This window comes from Heptranchias perlo, chromosome 23 (genome assembly GCF_035084215.1).
Source record: "Heptranchias perlo isolate sHepPer1 chromosome 23, sHepPer1.hap1, whole genome shotgun sequence".
Lineage (NCBI taxonomy): Eukaryota > Metazoa > Chordata > Chondrichthyes > Hexanchiformes > Hexanchidae > Heptranchias > Heptranchias perlo.
This window is the reverse complement of record NC_090347.1, coordinates 48,130,920-48,153,831: the sequence shown is the minus strand read 5'-3', so window position 1 is coordinate 48,153,831 and position 22,912 is coordinate 48,130,920. Positions and strand designations below refer to the sequence as shown.

General features: G+C 43.1%; 1 protein-coding gene across 2 annotated transcripts in view; it reads right to left on the bottom strand.

The window, feature by feature from the left end:
• tmem104 (transmembrane protein 104) overlaps nt 1-22,912 on the bottom strand; it is a 328,293-nt gene that overhangs the window by 90,369 nt on the left and 215,012 nt on the right. For both annotated transcript variants that reach the window (XM_068004443.1, XM_068004444.1), the window contains exon 9: nt 7,773-7,866. In XM_068004443.1, coding sequence (XP_067860544.1) covers nt 7,773-7,866 — 94 coding nt within the window. The remainder of the gene's footprint in view (nt 1-7,772; nt 7,867-22,912) is intronic.

Sequence of the window (22,912 nt, the reverse complement as noted above, 5' to 3'; positions counted from 1 at the left end):
TTAAATCACCCCTCAGCCTCCTCTGCTCCAAAGAGAGCAACTCCAGCCAATCCAATCTTTCCTCATAGCTAAAATTCTCCAGCCCTGGCAACATCCTCGTAAATCTTCTCTGTACCCTCTCTAGTGCAATTACATCCTTCCTGTCATATGGTGACCATGGGCTTTTACTTTTCTGACCAGTCTGCCATGTGGGATCTTGTCAAAAGCCTTGCTAAAACCCACAGAGACTACATCAAACACATCATGTTTGAATCTCTGTCCTCTGTCCCTGCCACAGCCTCAAACCAGCTCTAATCAAAGTCACAAATGAAATCCTCCGTGACTGACAGTGGTGCATTTTGCCTCAACTTCTCTGCAGCCATCGACATAAGTTGGCCACAAAATCCACACCTCCTATGTGCACTTCCCCGCCCCTCTGGTTGCCCCATCATTAGCGGCTGTGTCTTCAATTGTCTAGGCTCGAAGTTCTGGAATTCCCTCCCTAAATGCCACCTTCCTATCCTCCTTAAAACTCACCTCTGCAACTAAGCTTTTAGTCACCCTAAAATTTCATTCTTTGGCTCGGCATCCATTTATTTCTGATTCCACCTCTGAAGAGGCTTGGACCTTTTTCTACCTTAAAAGCATTATATAAATGCATTTAGATGATTTATATCAAAGTACAGTCTGCAGATAAGCACCCAATCACAGCCCATCAAATCAATTCCCATTTCTTGAGGTCCTGTAACTGCTGTGTATAATCCAATCATAGAATGGATACAGCACAGAAGGCGGACATTTGGCCCATCTAGCCCATGCTGTCTCTTTGTATGAGCAATCCAGTTAGTCCAATTCCCTGCTTTTTCCCCTCGGCCTGTACATTTTTTCCCTTCAAGTATTTAGCCAATTCCTTTTTGAAAGCCATGTTTGAATCTGCTTCCACCACCCTTTCAGGCAGCGCATTCCAGATCATAACCACTCGCTGCGTAAAATCACCTCATAACACCTTTGATTCTTTTGCCAATCACCTTCAATCTGTTTACTCTGGTTCTCGACCCTTCTGCCATTGGGAACAGTTTCTCTATTTACTTTTAAACCCTTCATGATTTTGAACACTTCTATCAAATCTCCTCTCAATCTTCCCTGCTCTAAGGAGAAAATACTCCAGCTTCTCCAGTCTATCCACATAACTGAAATCCCTCATCCCTGGAACCATTCTAGTAAATCTTTTCTGCACCCTCTCTAAGGCCTTCACATCCTTCCTAAAGTGCGGTGCCCAGAACTGGACACAATACTCCAGTTGTGGCCGAACCAGTGTTTCATAAAGGTTCAAACATCGAAGGTGTCGTCGACAATGCTATCAAGTGGCACTTACTCACCAATAACCTGCTCACCAATGCTCAGTTTGGGTTCAGTCAGGACCACTCAGCTCCAGACCTCATTATAGTCTTGGTCCAAACATGAACAGAAGAGCTGAATTCCAGAGGTGAGGTGAGAGTGACTGCCCTTGACATCAAGGCTGCATTTGACAGAATGTGGCATCAAGGAGCCCTAGGACACTACCCTAGGAGTTCCTCAGGGCAGTGTCCTAGGCCCAACCATCTTCAGCTGCTTCATCAATGACCTTCCCTCCATCATAAGGTCAGAAATGGGGATGTTCGCTGATGATTGCACAGTGTTCAGTTCCATTCGCAACCCCTCAGATATCGAAGCAGTCCGTGCCCGCATGCAGCAAGACCTGGACAACATCCAGGCTTGGGCTCATAAGTGGCAAGTAACATTCGCGCCAGACAAGTGCCAGGCAATGACCATCTCCAACAAGAGAGAGTCTAACCACCTCCTCTTGACATTCAATGGCATTACCATGGCCGAATCCCCCACCATCAACATCCTGGGGGTCACCATTGACCAGAAACTTAACTGGACCAACCACATAAACGCTGTGGCTACAAGAGCTGGTCAGAGGCTGGGTATTCTGCGGCGAGTGACTCACCTCCTGACTCCCCAAAGCCTTTCCACCATCGACAAGGCACAAGTCAGGAGTGTAATGGAATACTCTCCACTTGCCTGGATGAATACAGCTCCAACAACACTCAAGAAGCTCGACACCATCCAGGACAAAGCAGCCCACTCGATTGGCACCCCATCCACCACCCTAAACAGTCACTCCCTCCACCACCAGTGCACTGTGGCTACAGTGTGTGTACCATCCACAGGATGCACTGCAGCAACTCGCCAAGGCTTCTTCAACAGCACCTCCGAAACCCACGACCTCTACCAACGAGAAGGACAAGGGCAGCAGGCATTTGGGAACACCACCACCTGCACATTCCCCTCCAAGCCACACACCATCCCGACTTGGAAATATATCGCCGTTCCTTCATTGTCGCTGGGTTAAAATCCTGGAACTCCCTTCCTAACAGCACTGTGGGAGAACTTTCACCACATGGACTGCAGCGGTTCAAGGCGGCGGCTCACCACCACCTTCTCAAGGGCAATTAGGGATGGGCAATAAATTCTGGCCTTGCCAGTGACACCCACATCCCATGAACAAATAAAAAAAAACAATTTCCTTGCTTTTGCACTCTATGCCTCTATTTATGAAGCCCAGGATCCCGTATGCTTTTTAACCACTTTCTCAACCTGTCCTGCCACCTTCAAAGACTTGTGCACATATACCCCCAGGTCTCTTTGTTCCTGCACCCCCTTTAGAATTGTACCATTTAATTTATATTGCCTCTCCTTATTGTTCTGCCAAATATATAAAGCAGGAAATTAGAAGTGCATGTAACAAGGGTAATACAGTAATCATGGGGGACTTTAATCTACATATTTATTTATTTAGATTAATGTGAGGTGTTGCATTTTGGTAGATCGAATCGGGCCAGGACCTACTCCCTTAATGGTAGGGTGTTGGGGAGAGTTATAGAACAAAGAGATCTAGGAGTACAGGTTCATAGCTCCTTGAAAGTGGAGTCACAGGTGGATAGGGTGGTGAAGAAGGCATTCGGCATGCTTTGTTTCATTGGTCAGAACATTGAATACAGGATGTCTTGTTGAAGTTGTACAAGACATTAGTAAGGCCACATTTGGAATACTGTGTACAGTTCTGGTCACCCTATTATAGAAAGGATATTATTAAACTAGAAAGAGTGCAGAAAAGATTTACTAGGATGCTACCGGGACTTGATGGTTTGACTTACAGGGAGAGGTTAGACAGACTGGGACTTTTTTCCCTGGAGAGTAGGAGGTTAAGGGGTGATCTTATAGAAGTCTATAAAATAATGAGGGGCATAGATAAGGTCGATAGTCAAAATCTTTTCCCAAAGGTAGGGGAGTCTATAACGAGGGGGCATAGATTTAAGGTGAGAGGGGAGAGATACAAAAGGGTCCAGAGGGGCAATTTTTTCACTCAAAGGGTGGTGAGTGTCTGGAACGAGCTGCCAGAGGCAGTAGTGGAGGCGGGTACAATTTTGTCTTTTAAAAAGCATTTGGACAGTTACATGGGTAAGATGGGTATAGAGGGATATGGGCCAAGTGCAGGCAATTGGGACTAGCTTAGTGGTATAAACTGGGCGACATGGACATGTTGGGCCGAAGGGCCTGTTTCCATGTTGTAACTTCTATGATTCTATGATTCTATATAGATTGGGCAAACCAAATTAGCACTAATACATCTCTTGAATGTATAAGAGATGGTTTTCTAGATCAATATGTTGAGGAACGAACTAGGGGTCAGGCTATTTTAGATCTAGTATTGTGCAATGAGAAAGGGTTAATTAATAATCTTGATGTGAAGGAGACCTTAGGGAAGATTGACCATAATATGATAATGAAGAATTCTAAGTCTGAAAGTGATGTCGTTCAATCCGAAACTAGGTTCTTAAATCTAAACGAAGGAAACTACGAAGGTATGAGGCACAAGTTGGCTGTGGTTGATTGGGGAACTGCACTAAAAGGTATGACAGTAGACAGGCAATGGCTAGCATTTAAAGAATTAATACATAATTTGCAACAAATATATATTCCTTTAAGGCACAAAAACCAAACAGGAAAGGTGGTCCAACCGTGGCTAACAAGAGAAATTAAAAGATAGTACTAAATCAAAGAAAGAGGCATATAAAGTTGCCAGAAAAAGCAGTAAGCCTGAGGATTGGGAGCATTTTAGAATTCAGCAAAGGAGGACAAAGAAATTGATAAAGAAAGGGAAAATAGAATGAGAGTAAACTAGCGAGAAACATAAAAATGGACTGTAAAAACTTCTATACGAATGTAAAAAGGAAAAGACTGGCGAAGGCAAATGTGGATCCCTTACAGGCAGAGACAGGAGAATTTATAATGGGGAATAAGGAAATGGCAGAGAAATGAAAAATACTTTGTTTCACGGAAGACAACACAAAAAACCTCCCAGAAATATTAGAGAACCAAGAGTCTGGCAAGAATAAGGAACTGAAAGAAATTAGTATTAATAAAAAAAAAATAGTACTAGAGAAATTAATGGAATGGAAAGTCAATAAATCCCAAGGACCTGATGATCTATATCCCAGGGTTTTGGAAAAGGTGGCTATAGAGATAGTGGATGCATTGGTTGTCATCTTCCAAAATTTTAGAGACTCTGGAACGGTTCCTGCAGATTGGAGGGTAGCAAATGTAACCCCAATTTAAGAAAGGAAGGAGAGAGAAAACTGGGCACTGCAGACCTGTTACCCTGACATCAGTAGTAGGGAAAATGCGAGAATCTATTATAAAGGATGTGATAACAGGACACTTAGAAAATAATAGGATTTAGCAGAGTCAACATGGATTTATGAAAGGGAAATCATGTTTGGCAAACCTATTGGCATTCTTGGAGGATGTAACTAGTAGAATAGATAAGGGGGGAACCAGTGGATGTGGTGTATTTGGATTTTCAGAAGGCTTTCGATAAGATCCCGCACAGGAGGTTGGTGAACAGACAGAAAACAGAGAGTAGGAATAAACGGGTCTTTTTCAGGTTGACAGACTGTGACGAGTGGGGTATTGCAGGGATCGGTGCTTGGGCCCCAGCTATTCACAATCTGGATCAATGATTTGGATGAGGGGGCCAAATTTAATATTTCCAAGTTTACTGATGACACAAAACTAGGTGGGAATGTGAGTTGTGAGGAGGATGCAAAGAGACTTTAAGGAGATAGAGACAGGCTAAATGAGTGGGCAAGAACATGGCAGTGGAATATAATGTGGAAAAATGTGAAGTTATCCACTTTGGTAGGAAAAACAGAAATGAGGAGTATTTTTTAAATAGTGAGAAATTAGGAAATGTTGATGTTCAAAAGGGACCTGGGTGCCCTTGTACATGAGTCACTGAAAGCTAACATGCAGGTGCAGCAAGCAATTAGGAAGGCAAATGGTATGTTGGCCTTTATTACAAGAGGATTTGAGTACAGGGGTAAAGATGTCTTACTGCAATTATAAAGGGCCTTGGTGAGACTGCACCTTGAGTATTAGGTAAGGAGACCAAAATTGTACACAAGAAAGGATATACTTGCCACAGGGGGAGTGCAACAAAGGTTCACCAGACTGATTCCTGGGATGGCAGGATTGTCGTATGAGGTGAGATTGAGTGGACTAGGCCTGTATTCTCTGGAGTTTAGAAAAATGGGAGGTAATCTCATTGAAACATACAAAATTCTTACAGGGCTCGACGGTAGATACAAGGAGGATGTTTCCCCTGGCTGGGGAGTCTAGAACCAGGGGTTACAGTCTCAGAATAAGGGGTAGGCCATTTAGTACTGAGATAAGGAGAAATTTCTTCACTCAGGGGGTGGTGAATCTTTGGAATTCTCTCCCCCAGAGGGCTGTGGAGGCTCAGTCATTGAGTACATTCAAAACAGAGATCAATAGATTTCCAGATATTAAAGGCATCAAGGGATATGGGGATGGTGCAGGAAAATGGCGTTGAGGTAGAAGATCAGCCATGATCTTGTTGAATGGCAGAGCAGGCTCGAGGGGCCGGATGGCCTCCTCCTGCTCCTATTTCTTATACATCACTTCACACTTCTCTGCGTTAAATTTCATCTGCCATGTGTCTGCCCATTTCGCCAGTCTATCTATATCCTTCTGAAGTCTGTTACTATCCTATATCTCAACAGATGCATAGCTTAAAGGCTACACTGCACCAAAATCAGAGATTTCTGAATATTTTCAGAGGGTAATATGGTGGAGGTACAGGTGTAATAATTAAAATTTCTTCAGGCATAAAAAATTAAATGAAAAGGTCAGACAGCTTGGGAGATATGTCCAGTCTCCATCAAATGTCTCCAGCAGACAGGTCCAGTCTTTCCTCTCAAAAACTGCTCCCTCAGTAACATTTCCTGGGAACAGATTGCGGCATAAAAATACCCGTCAGCCTAAGGATGGTTAGAGTCACACACTGCTGGCTCAGAGGATATGCAACATAATGGAGTCGGCAACATTTCTGTAATCTTGCACAGGACAACCTTAACAAAAAGAAAAAAAGACTTGCATTCATATCGTGCCTTTCGCAACCTCAAGACGTCCCAAAGCGCTTTATAGCCAATGAAGTACTTTTTGAAGCGTAGTTACTGTTTTAATGTCGGAAACATGGCAGCCAATTTGCGCACAGCAAGGTCCCACAAACAGCAGTGTAATCATGACCAGATAATCTGTTTTTGTTTTAAGTAGTGATATTGGTTGAGGGATAAATATTGGCCAGGATACCAGGGAGAAGTCCCCTGTTTTTCTTCGAAAGAGTGCAAGACACAAACACACAAGAATATTGAAAGCCAGCACTGACACGTTGGAATAAACGGTCTCTATCCCTGCTGTAATTCCTGTGATTCTATGAATATGCTAGAAGGTTTGATACAGAATTTGCTGTGGTGGTGGGTGGGGAGGGGGAAGAGAGGAGAGAGAGAGAGAGACAGAGAGAACGCATGCACACAAGACGGACAGGGGGAAAGAGATCATAGCCTGGGATGGGGTGGGGAAGAAGAGGGGTCAGAAATAAATGGAGTGAGCAGGAGACAGACAGAGACAAAGACAGACAGAGAGAAAATTATTGATGAGAAATTAAAATATTGGATGTCTGATTAGGATATTTGCTCTGCATCCAATGTTTGTGCTGCAACTAATGCTAAGGAGAAAATGTGAATTTTGTGATTTCAATTAGATTCCTGAAAATGTTAATACAAAGTTCTTTTAAAGCAATTGATTTTAAACAGAGAATTTTCCTTATTGTAAGGTGCAGAGAACATTAATTGCATGTGTGAAAAATCGATAAAAACCTGCTAAATTTTCCAATTGATCACTCAAGCGCCAAGTTGAAGCAGCAGTCTCTTATAACAAGTCATTGTACAGTTCACTATAATCTTGGTGCTCCATTCTCAGATAGCCAATCAGCCTGATTAAAGAAATCTGTGAGCAGATTATTGTCTAAATAAAAATCAACTGTCATGAATATTCCAGCAACCCCAAATCCTGCAATGTACTTGATGCTGTGTGAATAATAAATAAAATCAACTTGTTGCAATTTCTAGCATGAGTTTTACTACCAGCTAAGTCCAACCTCTTTCTCTCTTCCTTTCTCCCCTCACCAATCCACCCACCCACCCCATACCAACTACTTGAGGTAGTTCTAGTGTCTCCAACCCCAGCTGTCTACAACCCCCCACCACTCCCTGCATACAACACAACCCCCAATCCCAGTATACAAACCCACACCCCCCTCGCCCCGTAGAAGTACGTTACTGATCAAAGCAAGAGTTTATTTAAAAAAAAAATAAAATTCTTACCTATCCATCTCATCAGGGAGGTGATAATTTGAAGGTATTTGGTCTTCTGCACATTGAAGAAGGTGAATGGTCCCATTAGCAGAGAAAATGCAGTCTGTAGAATAAAAAAAAGATAGTCATTAAAACATAAGAGTACGATTTAGATCAGAAGATTTAAACATGGCTTTATGATGAAGTGGCACACAAGACAGCAAAGAGCTGAGTGACCAATTATTCGGCTTTTAATAGTATTGGTTGAGCGATGGTTCGATGGTTAACCAGGAGAATTCTGTTGTTCTCTGAATAGTGCCATGGGATTGTTTACTTTTTTTTTTACACTGGATATTCATAAATTAGCCCCCATTCCCATCCTCAGGAATGTTTACACTTGGTAAGCTTGATAGCATGTCCAGGGTAACAAACAGAAAACCCTTTTTTTTAAGATTGCTTTAGCTACTAGTTCAATCCCATGCCTCTAAGAAGTCTTCAAATGGCATAATGACACCACACTCAACCCAATTTTCAGGCTTTAATTGCCAAATTAATTTGTTGAACAGTAAACGAAGAAACAAAATAAATAAATCACAGAAACATAACACCATGCAGTGCGTTTAAAAGGAAAAACTGCATTTATACAGCACCTTTCACTCTCTCAGGACATCTCAAAGCATTTACTAGTCAATGAAGTGCTTTTTAAGTGTAGTCGCTGTTGTAATGTAGGGAAACATTGCAGCCAATTTGCATCCAGCAAGATCCCACAGATAGCAATGGAATAAATGACCATATAATCAGTTTAAGCGATGTTGGTTGAGGGCTAAATGTTGACCAGGGCACAAGAACTGCACTGTTCTTTGAATACTGCATGGAATCTTAAGTCCACTCGAGAGTGTGTTTAATATTGCATCTGACAGACGACACCTCCGAAGGTGCAGCACTCCCTCAGTACTGCACTGAAGTGTCAGCCCACATTATGTGCTCAAGTCTCTGGAGTGGGGTTTGAACCCACAACCTTCTGACTCAGATGAGAGTGCCAGCACTGAGCCAAGGCTGACACTTATACTTCGCTAACTCCTTGTACAGTTTTTTTTAAAAAGAAAGTTTGTATCTCTGTGCTTATTGCAATGTAGTGATTCTTTATCCCCTTTCTCACAATTTATCTAGTTACTAATAGCCTCGAAGTCTCAGATAAACAGTCTTCAAAAACTTCAGGTAAAACTTAGTGATTTGAACATTCTAGACTAACAAATATGAGGACTTTGATGAATTTGAATTGTTAAATTCAAAAGAAGCTGCTCAAGCATCTGGAGTAATTACACAGCATGTTGTGTTTGAATTGTGTAGCTTGGCTCCTCCCTCAAGCAAACTGACTCAAGACGACAGGTTCAAAACATTGTTAATCTGGGACCAGATTTCAATAAATGAATCGGTTTTTAATTCCTTACAAACAATGACTGATATAAAGGAGCTAATACAAGGCTAAAAAGACAAATACTTGGTCAAAGGATCTGGAACATTGATCTGAATAATCAGTACAGGCAGATAGGATCTAACAGGACAGCTCTCGAGTGGGGTTTAAATCCACCACATTCTGACTTGGAGGCAAGAGAGTAACCAGATTGATTGCGGGGATGGAGGGATTGGATTATGAGGAGCGATCATGTAAATTGGGCACATTCTCACTGGAAAAGAGAAGGTTGAGAGGCAATACGATGTCAGTTTTTAAGATTCTAAAAGGACTAAATAAGGTAGACCATGACAAGCTCTTTTACCATCTCCAATAAGAGAGAATCCAACCACCTCCCCTTGACATTCAATGGCATTACCATCGCCGAATCCCCCAACATCAACATCCTTGGGGTCACCATTGACCAGAAACTTAACTGGACCAGCCACATAAATACTGTGGCTACAAGAGCAGGTCAGAGGCTGGGTATTCTGCGGCGAGTGACTCACCTCATGACTCCCCAAAGCCTTTCCAACATCTTCAAGGCACAAGTCAGGAGTGTGATGGAATACTCTCCACTTGCCTGGTTGAGTGCAGCTCCAACAACACTCAAGAAGCTCGACACAATCTAGGACAAAGCAGCCCGCTTGATTGGCACCCCATCCACCACCCTAAACATTCACTCCCTTCACCACCGGCGTACCGCGGCTGCAGTGCACACCATCCACAGGATGCACTGCAGCAACTCGCCAAGGCTTTATCGACAGCACCTCCCAAACCAGTGACCTCTACCACCTAGAAGAACAAGGGCAGCAGGCACATGGGAACACCACCACCTGCACGTTCCCCTCCAAGTTACACACCATCCCGACTTGGAAATATATCGCCGTTCCTTCATTGTCGCTGGGTCAAAATCCTGGAACTCCTTCCCTAACAGCACTGTGGGAGAACTTTCACCACACGGACTGTAGAGGTTCAAGAAGGCAGCTCATCACAACCTTCTCAAGGGCAATTAGGGATGGGCAATAAATGCTGGCCTTGCCAGTGATGCCCACATCCCATGAATGAATAAAAAAAACCTGTCCGAAACAGTAAAACCAGAGGACACGACCTGCGCTTGAAGGGTGGGATAAATACAAAACTAATCCGCGGAAACAATATTTCAGTGAGCGAGTAGTAAATCTATGGAACAGGCTCCCTGGGGAAATGGCGGAAGCAGTTAGGATTGATTCATTCAAATGCAAATTAGATAGATTTCTTTCAAAAAATGATATTTTGGGATTCAGTAAATGAGTAATTTGAGACGTGCCATTTGGTAACTGTAGCTCTCCACCACTGGAGTTTTCCTCGTGTCATGTCTGGGTCTGTTGTAGACTAATTGAGAAAGTCATTACCATAATTAGTCAATAACTCCATTATCATTGTATCATGTGACTATTAGGATGGTAGGTGAGCTAGATGGACCTTGATCTTTTTTCATCTCGGAATTCCTATGTTTCTTTGTTATGACTCCACAGACTGGGGAGGTCTGGTCTGCCATGCGTCACACAGGAGCATGGCTTTTACTGTGGCCAAGGCCCATATGGTCATGTAATGTGCTCTGACATGCCATCCTCAAATCCTCCCATGAAGGAGTCTGTAGCTGTTGTAGAGGGAAACCCAACCATTGAAATTCGTACCCATGGTGACCATGCCCAATGATTACCAATTCTCCCAGTAGTGGGCTAGGAGACTGTAGCATTGCTCATCTCAAGATCCTTTCTTGGGTTATGGTTTGGGTGGACCCTCCCCTACCCAATTCCCTATGGTGAGATTTACAGTTATTCTATATTTTGCATTTGGACAACCTCAATGGATCTCACCTACAAAACATCAGAAAGCAGGCTTGTGGAAAAAAAGAAACTATCTACTTCAGAAAAGTAAACCTGCTCCTTGTGTTAAATAGATGTTCAATTTCATTGCTAAACTAGGTTTTGGTTTTTCTGTTTTGATAGGTCTGTTGAGACTGCCCTCGAACAAGTCACTGCTCAGGATTGTGACCCTTGTTAGAGTACCCTTCCAATAAATAAAAACACAACAGATACAGACTGGGTGAACAGTACACAGACCTTCTGATTTAGGTGGGGGAGGAGGAGGAGTTAGACAGCCATCACTGCATCTATTTACTTGAATTTGATCGAAATTAATGTTCTGAAATGCCCACACTAGACTCTGCTTGACAGATACTGTACTCTCAGATATAGTCAGACCACTGTTCAGTTGGCACAAGATAAATGATGTAATGAATTACCATAGGCAACATCGGTCTTCCCTGGCCCTATCTTGCAAGTAGCACGCCTCAAGCGCGCGCGCGCACACGCACACGTGCACACGCACACACACACGATTGATGGTCACTGCATCAAACCTGTTTTAACAGGTGTCAGCCCAAGCTGACTATCTCATGCATCAGATTGAAGGCTTCCACAAAAGGAGACAGCAGAGGTATTTAGCTATTAAGAAACAGGTGTGTCATGCAATTTAGCAGCAGCCCGAGCCAACTGGTGGAGCAGCAGGGTTTAAGCACGCAGCGAGTGGAGGAGAACAGGCCCACAGTGAATACATGGGCTGAAAAATCCATACACTTTTTCTTACAGACGGTCTCACATACAGGGTCCTTAAAGCAGCTTGCAGCACCTGATAAGCAACAGCAGTGTATCAGAATAAAAATTGACACCATTCACCATGTTGGCTGACTCCATTATCTGAAAGTTAACTCTTTGAGTGTTGAACTTTATGTCCTGTCGCATGTTTCATTATATTTCAGTGAAGTATGGACAGCCCAGAGTGGAATACTGAATCTGAATCTGCTACTAGTGCAATTGCTGCACTGTAAATGAGAGGCTATTGTGAAACATCGTCCCCCACAAAACTACAGCAAAGTCTAAAGGTGTGCTTTCTGAATCCAGTGATACTGATAAAACAATGAAATATCCTTTCATTGGGGGAGTTACAATGTGGTGATACTGTATCAGTGATCATGTCTGTATTAAAAATGTTTTTTTAAAACAACCACTGTCCTGAAAAACACATGCAGCAAGAGTTAGGACCACAGCAAAGAAAACATTCAGAATTAAGGGGGCAATTTTAACCTAACTCGTCCAGTGGGACATTGACAGGGTCAGGTCGGCTGCCCTTGACTTCAATGGACAGTAAGAGATCGAACTGGGGGGCCGGGGTAAAACAGGCAGCCAACTATTTCTCCCTGGGCAAGCTAGGTTAAAATTACCCTCGGGCGGTAAGAGTGAGAAAAGAGCCATTTCGTACCTAAAAAGTGCTAAATCCACAGTCCATGTACGAATATTGAATCTTCGGGCCCATCAGTCCCACTCTATCCAAGGTCAGTGTACGAATATTGAATCTCGGGCCCATCAGTCCCACTCTATCCAAGGTCCATGTATGATTACTGTGTCATGGAATCTCTCACCTCCCCCTCCCACCACCATCTATTGTTCATCTACTTTTAAGGAGCATCAAGTTCCTTCTCTTACCCTTATTTCCTCGAATCCCATTTCTCTGCCCTTTCAACATATCCTTTTATATTGTTCCTTTTTAAATATTAATCCAATTCCCTCAAATTACATTGCTCTCTGCCTCAATAGCCACTTTTAACAAAGCCTTCTATGTTCAAGTAACTGTTAAAATGTCTAATTTCCCCTTTCGTACTTCTGGTGGCAATCCTGAGTCTACTTGTAATTGATTTCCAAACCTGTGGAAACAATCTTTCATTGTTTATGTTCTCAAAACCTTCTATCATTTGTAAAATCTCCTAGATTTACCCTTAACCTTCACTGTCCAAACGAAAAAAAAATCCAACTTTTCAAGCCTGTCATATCTATCTTTCATCCCTGGTAACGCTGTAGTGAATCCTTACCGTACCCTTTCCATGGCTCTAATATCCGTCCCATTATGAGATACCCAGAACTACACAATTGCAGCCTAACCAATCTTATACAAATTCAACAACACTTGCTATTTTTAACATTCAATGCTTTTATGTATAAAACCCAGTATTATGTTTGTTCAGGTAGAGGAGACCATTAGAAAGACACTCACCTCTGGAGATCTATATAATCAGTACCCTAAGAGCTCTCTATCCTCTATTCCAGTTTTACCACTTAAAATATACTGCTCTTTTCCCCCCCATCTCTGCATTGAACTGCGTTTGCCACCTATCAGTAAACTTCAATTCTGCTTTGACGATCCATACCATCCACATAAATGGGAGAGAATGCTCACAGCATTCTAGAAAGAAACTTCCAAATGCAAGAAATTCATAGTTAATTGGAAGGAAGAGGTTTTTTTTTTTTAAAAAAGCCAGCTTTGTTGGCATTATACTTAATGAATCATTTCCTACTGTGCCAGCCTTGGCTCAGTGGTAGCACTCACGCTTGAGTCAGAAAATTGTGGATTCAAGCCCCACTCCAGCAACTTGAGCACATAATCTAGGCTGACACTTCAGTGTAGTACTGAGGGAGTGCCGTCTTTTGAATGAGGCATTAAAACGCAGCCCAGTCTGCCCTCAGGTGGACGTAAAAGATTCCATGGCACTACTTGAAGGGCAGGGGAGTTCACCTGGTGTCCTTGCCAACATTTATTCCTCAGCCAACACCAAAAACAGTTTAACTGGTCCTTTATCTCACTTGTAATTGTTATAAATTAGATAGCCAGGTGGTGAAGGAGAGAACACCAGAGCCTGCTCTTCAGTTGCTTCCAAGCCTTTATTCACCCACTCAATATTACACGCCTTCCTATAAATGGATACAAGAGAGAGTCCCGAATTGATACCCACCACCTGAATACAATTAACACTAACTGAAACAAATCTCATACAATTAACAGTTATTTGTGGGACCTTGCTGTGCATAAATTGGTTGCCCTGTTTCCCTATATTACAACAGTGACTACATTTCAAAAGTACTTAATTAACTGAGGTGCTTTGGGATGTCCCGAGTTTGTCAAAGGCGCAAAGTTCTTTCCTTTTTTCTTTCTTTACTTTAAATTGCTTGTTCTGTAAACCTGTCAGTTGACTTCAACTCACTCCCATTTCAGATAAACTGCACAAAAGTTCCCAAAGTTGCAGCAGATGGTTTCGAACAGTTACTGCGACTGATTTTTCCTTTGTTGAGATGCTGATGATTTGACACAGCTACATATGGGATGGTAGTTCAGATGGTAAAGCACTTGGCTTGTAGTTGAAAGGTTAAGGATTCAAATCCAACTGAGATTGAGAGCCTTTCATGCTCGCAAAGTTAGTAAAATAAGTACCAAAACTAATGCAAGAAGGGATCCCAGAGTGTAGCACTAGCCACATTAGCACAGAAGACTGAGATACTGGCGCAAAGCCAAGAAGCTGATCTCCATATCCAACAGTATGCTAATATGCAAAGCATACCAACCTCGTGGAGAATAAGACCATAAGAGATAGGAGCAGGAGTAGGCCATTCGGACCCTCGAGCCTGTTCCGCCATTTAATGAAATCATGGCTGATCTGATTTTTACCTCAATTTCACTTCAGCGCCTTTTCCCCATATCCTTTTACTCCCGTGCTGATCAAAAATTTGTCGAACTCAGCCTTGAATGTATTCAGTGACTCAGCCTCCACAGCTTTTTGGGGTAAAGAATTCCAAAGATTCACAGCCCTCTGGGAGAAGAAAATTCCTCCTCGTTTCCATCATAAACCGGTGATCCCTTATTCTGAGACTATGCCCCCTAGTTTTAGATTTCCCCATGACAGGTAACATCCTCTCAGCATCTACCCTATCGAGTCCCCTCAGAATCTTGTATGTTTCAATAAGATCTCCTCTCATTCTTCTAAACTCCAATGAGTATAGACCCAACCTGTTCAATCTTTCCTCATAAGACAACCCTTCCATACCCCGGAATCAACCTAGTGAACCTTCTCTGAACTGTCTCCAATGCAAGTATGTCCTTCCTTAAATAAGGTCACCAGAACTGTACGCAGTACTCCAGGTGTGGTCTCACCAGCACCCTGTACAGTTGAAACATGACTTCCCTGCTTTTATACTCCATCCCCCTAGAAATAAAGGCCAATATTCTATTTGCCTTCCGGATTACCTGCTGCACCTGTACGTTGACTTTTTGTGTTTCATGTATGAGGACACTCAGATCCCCCTGTACCGCAGTATTTAGTAGTATTTCTCCATTCAAATAATATTTTGCTTTTTTATTTTTCCTCCCAAAGTGGATGACTTCACATTTTCCCACATTATATTCCGTCTGCCAAATTTTTGCCCAATCGCTTAACCTGTCAATATCTCTTTGCAGACACTGTGTTCTCATCGCAAATTGCTTTTCCACCTATCTTTGTATCATCAGCAAATTTGGCCACATGACACTCTGTTCCTTCATCCAAGTCATTGATATATATTGTAAATAGCTGAGGCCCCAGCATTGAGCCCTGCAGCACCCCACGAGCTACAGATGGCCATCCTAAAAATGACCCTTTTATGCCAACTCTTTGTTTTCTGTTAGTTAACCAATCCTCTATCCATGCCAGTATATTACCCCCAACACCATGAGCTTTTATCTTGTGCAGTAATCTTTTATGTGGCACCTTATCAAATGCCTTTTGGAAACCCAAATATACTGCATCCATTGGTTCCCCTTTATCCACCCTGCCCATTACTTCCTCAAAGAACTCTAATAAATTTGTCAGGCATGATTTCCCCTTCATAAAACCATGTTGAGACTGATTGATTGTATTATGAGTCTCCAAATGTCCTGCTACTACTTCCTTAATAATGGATTCTGGCATTTTCCAATGACAGATGTTAGGCTAACTGGTCCATAGTTGCCTGCTTTCTGTCTCACTCCCTTCTTGAACAGGGGTGTTACGTTTGCGGCTTTCCAATCTGCTGGGACCTTTCCAGAATCTAGTGAATTCTGGAAGATTACAACGAATGCATCCACTATCTCTGTAGCCACTTCCTTTAAGACCCTCGGATGCAAGCCATCAGGTGCAGGGGACTCGTCAGCCTTCAGACCCATTAGTTTACCCAGTACTTTTTCTCTAGTGATAGTGATTGTTTTTAGTTCCTCCCTCCCCTTTGCCCCTTGATTTTCTACTATTATTGGTATGTTATTAGGGTCTTCTACTGTGAAGACAGATACAAAATATCTGTTCAATTCCTCTGCCATTTCCTTGTTTTCCATTATTATTTCCCCAGTCTCATCCTCTAAGGGACCAATGTTTACTTTAGCTACCCTCTTCCTTTTTATATACTTGTAGATCGAATCGGGCCAGGACCTACTCCGTTAATGGTAGGGCGTTGGGGAGAGTTATAGAACAAAGAGATCTAGGAGTACAGATTCATAGCTCCTTGAAAGTGGAGTCACAGGTGGATAGGGTGGTGAAGAAGGCATTCAGCATGCTTGGTTTCATTGGTCAGAACATTGAATGCAGGAGTTGGGATGTCTTGTTGAAGTTGTACAGGGCATTGGTGAGGCCACACTTGGAGTACTGTGTACAGTTCTGGTCACCCTATTATAGAAAGGATATTATTAAACTAGAAAGAGTGCAGAAAAGATTTACTAGGATGCTACCGGGACTTGATGGTTTGACTTACAGGGAGAGGTTAGACAGACTGGGACTTTTTTCCCTGGAGAGTAGGAGGTTAAGGGGTGATCTTATAGAAGTCTATAAAATAATGAGGGGCATAGATAAGGTCGATAGTCAAAATCTTTTCCCAAAGGTAGGGGAGTCTATAACGAGGGGGCACAGATTTAAGGTGAGAGGGGAGAGATACAAAAGGATCCAGAGGGGCAATTTTTTCACTCAAAGGGTGGTGAGTGTCTGGAACGAGCTGCCAGAGGCAGTAGTAGAGGCGGGTACAATTTTGTCTTTTAAAAAGCATTTGGACAGTTACATGGGGAAGATGGGTATCGAGGGATATGGGCCAAGTGCAGGCAATTGGGACTAGCTTAGTGGTATAAACTGGGCGACATGGACATGTTGGGCCGAAGGGCCTGTTTCCATGTTGTAACTTCTATGATTCTATGATTCTAAGCATTTACTGTCAATTTTTATATTTCTTGCTAGTTTACTCTCAATTTATTTTTCCCTCTATTATTCTTATAGTCATCCTTTGCTGGTTTTTAAAGTTTTCCCAATCTTCGGGCTTACCAGTAATCTTTGCCATGTTGTATGCTTTTTCTTTTAACCTGATACCATCCTTAACTTCCTTAGTTAGCCATGGTCGGTTCACCATTTTTGTGGAGTCTTTCCTCCTCATGGGGATATATTGTTGTTGCGAGTCACAAAATATCTTTTTAAATGTTTGCTGCTGCTTATCCACCATCATACCATCTGATCTGTTTACCCAGTCTACTTTAGCCAATTCCACCCTCATTCCTTTATAATTGCCCTTATTTAAGTTTAATACAGTAGTTTCAGACCCAAGATCCTTGCTCTCAAACTGGATGTGAAATTCCATCATGTTATGATCACTGCTTCCCAAGGGATCCTTTACTTTGAGATCATTAATTAATCCTGTTTCGTTACCCATTACCAGATCCAAAATGGCCTGTTCCCTGGTTGGTTCCCCATGTATTGGTCTAAGAAACAGTCCATAATACACTCTATGAACTCCCCCTCAGGGCTATTTTTGCCAATTTGATTTGTCCAATCTATGTGAAAGTTAAAATTGCCCATGATTATTGCATTACCTTTTTTATAAGCCCCCTTATTTTCTGATTTATATTTTGCCCTACAGTGTAGCTACTGTTACAGGGCCTATATACTACTCCCACCAGTGATTTCTTTCCCTTGCTATTTCTTACCTCCACCCAAATTGATTCGACATCTTGGTCTTCTGAGCCAAGATCATTTCTCACCATTATACCAATTTCATCCTTCATTAACAGAGCTACCCCACCACCTTTACCTTTTTTCCTATCCTTCCGAAATATAAAATAACCCTGAATATTTAGCTCCCAACCTTGGTCACCTTGAAACCACATCTCTGTAATGGCCACGAGATCATACCCATTTGTTTCTATTGGCCGTCAATTCATCTATCTTATTATGAATGCTGCGCGCACTCGGACAAAGAACTTTTAATTTTGTCTTTTTACATTCTTTCCTACCCCGGCCCCATTTGCTAGTGCACTCTTATGTTTGTACACTCTGTCCCTTCCTGACACACACTGTTTATCATTACCCCCATCACTTTCCTGTACTACTTCCTTGTCTTTTCGCTATCAACCTAAACTTCGCCCCACCTGAACCCTCCCTCCTCTATTTAGTTTAAAGCCTTCTCTGCCGCCCTAGTTATTTGGTTTGCCAGAACACTGGTCCCAGCATGGTTCAGGTGAAGCCCGTCCCAACAGAACAGCTCCCTCTTTCCCCAGTACTGGTGCCGGTGCCCCATGAATCGAAACCACTTCTCCCACACCAATCTTTGAGGCATGCATTCATCTCTGAATTTTTTTTTTTTTTTATTCGTTCACGGGATGTGGGCGTCGCTGGCAAGGCCAGCATTTATTGCCCATCCCTAATTGCCCTCGAGAAGGTGGTGGTGAGCCGCCTTCTTGAACCGCTGCAGTCCGTGTGGTGACGGTTCTCCCACAATGCTGTTAGGAAGGGAGTTCCAGGATTTTGACCCAGCGACGATGAAGGAACGGCGATATATTTCCAAGTCGGGATGGTGTGTGACTTGGAGGGGAACGTGCAGGTGGTGTTGTTCCCATGCGCCTGCTGCCCTTGTCCTTCTAGGTGGTAGAGGTCGCGGGTTTGGGAGGTGCTGTCGAAGAAGCCTTGGCGAGTTGCTGCAGTGCATCCTGTGGATGGTACACACTGCAGCCACAGTGCGCCGGTGGTGAAGGGAGTGAATGTTTAGGGTGGTGGATGGGGTGCCAATCAAGCGGGCTGCTTTATCCTGGATGGTGTCGAGCTTCTTGAGTGTTGTTGGAGCTGCACTCATCCAGGCAAGTGGAGAGTATTCCATCACACTCCTGACTTGTGCCTTGTAGATAGTGGAAAGGCTTTGGGGAGTCAGGAGGTGAGTCACTCGCCGCAGAATACCCAGCCTCTGACCTGCTCTTGCAGCCACAGTATTTATATGGCTGGTCCAGTTAAGTTTCTGGTCAATGGTGACCCCCAGGATGTTGATGGTGGGGGATTCGGTGATGGTAATGCCGTTGAATGTCAAGGGGAGGTGGTTAGACTCTCTCTTGTTGGAGATGGTCATTGCCTGGCACTTATCCGGCGCGAATGTTACTTGCCACTTATGAGCCCAAGCCTGGATGTTGTCCAGGTCTTGCTGCATGCAGGCTCGGACTGCTTCATTATCTGAGGGGTTGCGAATGGAACTGAACACTGTGCAGTCATCAGCGAACATCCCCATTTCTGACCTTATGATGGAGTGAAGGTCATTGATGAAGCAGCTGAAGATGGTTGGGCCAAGGACACTGCCCTGAGGAACTCCTGCAGCAATGCCCTGGGGCTCAGATGACTGGCCCCCAACAACCACTACCATCTTCCTTTGTGCCAGGTATGACTCCAGCCACTGGAGAGTTTTCCCCCTGATTCCCATTGACTTCAATTTTACGAGGGCTCCTTGGTGCCACACTCGGTCAAATGCTGCCTTCATGTCAAGGGCAGTCACTCTCACCTCACCTCTGGAATTCAGCTCTTTTGTCCATGTTTGGACCAAGGCTGTAATGAGGTCTGGAGCCGAGTGGTCCTGGCGGAACCCAAACTGAGCATCGGTGAGCAGGTTATTGGTGAGTAAGTGCCGCTTGATAGCACTGTCGACGACACCTTCCATCACTTTGCTGATGATTGAGAGTAGACTGATGGGGCGGTAATTGGCCGGATTGGATTTGTCCTGCTTTTTGTGGACAGGACATACCTGGGCAATTTTCCACATTGTCGGGTAGATGCCAGTGTTGTAGCTGTACTGGAACAGCTTGGCTAGAGGCGCAGCTAGTTCTGGAGCACAAGTCTACAGCACTACAGCTGGGATATTGTCGGGGCCCATAGCCTTTGCTGTATCCAGTGCACTCAGCCGTTTCTTGATATCACGTGGAGTGAATCGAATTGGCCGAAGACTGGCTTCCGTGATGGTGGGGATATCGGGAGGAGGCCGAGATGGATTATCCACTCGGCACTTCTGGCTGAAGATGGTTGCAAACGCTTCAGCCTGTGATCTTCAGATCTGATTTATGCTGTGCCAATTTGCTCATGGCTCAGGTAATAATCCAGAGATTATCACCTTTGTGGTTTGGCTTTTTAAATGTAGTCCCTCCCTGCTCAAACTCCCTCAGCAGAACCTCTTTCTTAGTCCTACCTATGTCGTTGGTACCTACGTGGACCACGACAACTGGATCCTCCCTTACCTTAACAAATTTTTTTGAACATGAAAATCTGTTGCCGTTATGACCTATGCCAATGCATAATGTCCTACTAGAAACTGCGAAAACCCTTATGAAAAGATTGACGATTCATATATAGGGTGCAAGGTGTCCATTCATGGAGATTATTGAAGCTCAATAGATCCAGCAATACAACTGGCTTGTGCTATTCCTATCTATAGAGAATCATATTCAATAACCAGCATAAAACTGCTCTCAGCTGACTGAATATTTCCAAAATTTTGCAACCCAATCAGAACATCTCCCATAATTGTTATTTCTCAATATTCCTCCCCATCTCATCCCCAATTTCTATCCACAGCCCTTCGAGCACCATGAATAGAATTACTGGTTTGCACAAAGTACTTTTTCATGTTTGGATGTGTTTTTACACAAAGATTGACCGGTTAAAACTTCGAATGTAATTGTTTAAATCCACACAATCTGGGCTTTTCATTTATAGGAAAACCATCCTTCAGAGCAAGTCGTCTTCCAATAACATTGTTTAAAAGTTTGTTTCCATCCCAAAGTAGAGAGGCAGAATAAATTTAAGATAGTCATAAACTGAAGTGAGAGAAAGAAAACTTGTATTTATATAGCATATCATCTCAAAGGACTTCAAACAAACAATTAAATTGTTCAGTTATTTATGAAAATGGAAAATTAATAGAGAAGGTAAGTATCGGTAAGTTTATTAGTACCGGGGGTGACTTGAATGGGTGGGTGGGTGGGCCACAGTGCAAAACGTACTTGGGCCTATTTAACAGGTTTCTGGTCCACTTCCCACCCAGAATGGGAAGCAGCTGCCAACCTCTGGAAAAACAATTATTTGTCTATATTGTTTAGGTGTCAGCTATGGCTCGGTGGTAGCTGTCTCAGGAGTCAGAAGTCCTTGACTTCAAGTCCCACTGCAGAGGCTTCAGCATTTAATCTAGGCTGACACCAGTGCAGTACTGAGGGAATGCTGCACTGTCGGTGGTGCTATCGGTCACCAGAGACATTAAACCAAGGCCTAGTCTGCCCTCACAGGTGGGCAAAAAGATCCCACGGCACAATCCCCAGCGGAGTTACACATAGAAATAGATAGAAGTTACTGAACAGAAACAGGCCGTGTTGGCGTTTACCCTCCATGAGACCATCAACATTTACCCATCCTGTTCCCATATCCCTTCATCCACCTATCCAATCTAACCTGAAATGTTGACACAGCTTCCGTCTGGAAGTGAATTCCAACCCTGTGCAAAGAATTCTCTCCTGCCCTCCATCCTAACTCTCTCCTGATGCCCTGTCCAAAATTTATCCCTCAGCCAGCATCACTAAAATAGATGATCTGGTCATAACAACTACTTGCATTTATATAGATAGTAAAACGTTCTAAGGTGCTTCACAGGAGCGATATCAAACAAAATTTGATACCGAGCATAAGGAGATATTAGGACAGGTGACCAAAAGCTTGATCGAAGAGGTAGTTTTGAAGGAGTGTCTTACAGGAGGAGAGAAAGGTAAAGAGGTGGAGAGGTTTAGGAAGGGAGTTCCAGGGCTTTGGGCACTGCCACAAATGGTGGAGTGAAGAAAATCAGGGATGCACAAGAGGCCAGAATTGGTATTTGTGGGATCCTGCTGAGAGCAAATTGACTGTTGCTACATTACGACAGTGACTACACTTAAAAGTACTTAATTGGCTATGAAATGCTTTGGGGCATCCTGAGGTGCTATATAAATAAATGTTCTTTTTTATTTCAATTTGAAAAGTGTCAGAACATGGGACCCATTGGAAGTTGCTGATCCATGTAATATAACTGTAATCACCTTATTTATTCCAGATGACATATTTTAAACAGCAAAGTCTCAGGATTTTACTGTTAACTGAAAGAGGGGAAGTGCAATTTAAATTGAGGAGTTGGTTATGCTACAATAGAGAGGCGTCTGTATGTAATGCACCCATTTCTCTGTGGCCATTCAATACGAACAATATGTCAAAGCTTCCTTTACTTCCTTTCATGGTCTACAGTCGGCCTTCATATGATCCCCTCTTCATCTCAGGCTCCAGCAGTAAAACCTTTTAGTAGTGAAGTGTGGGCTTAGTAAAAATTGAAGTAAATGACTAAAATCATCCCAAGAGCCTAGATCTACACACGCATTACTCAGCCAGCAAGGTCCACTCTGACAAGTGAGATTTTCTGCTTATGGACAGTGAAGGACTCTCTCCATCTCTCTCACTTCCCATTTATTTTTGAAGGCTATAAATTGTGAGGCCATGAATTGCCCACATTGAGAGTCAGTGTGCATCAAATGGGCTTTA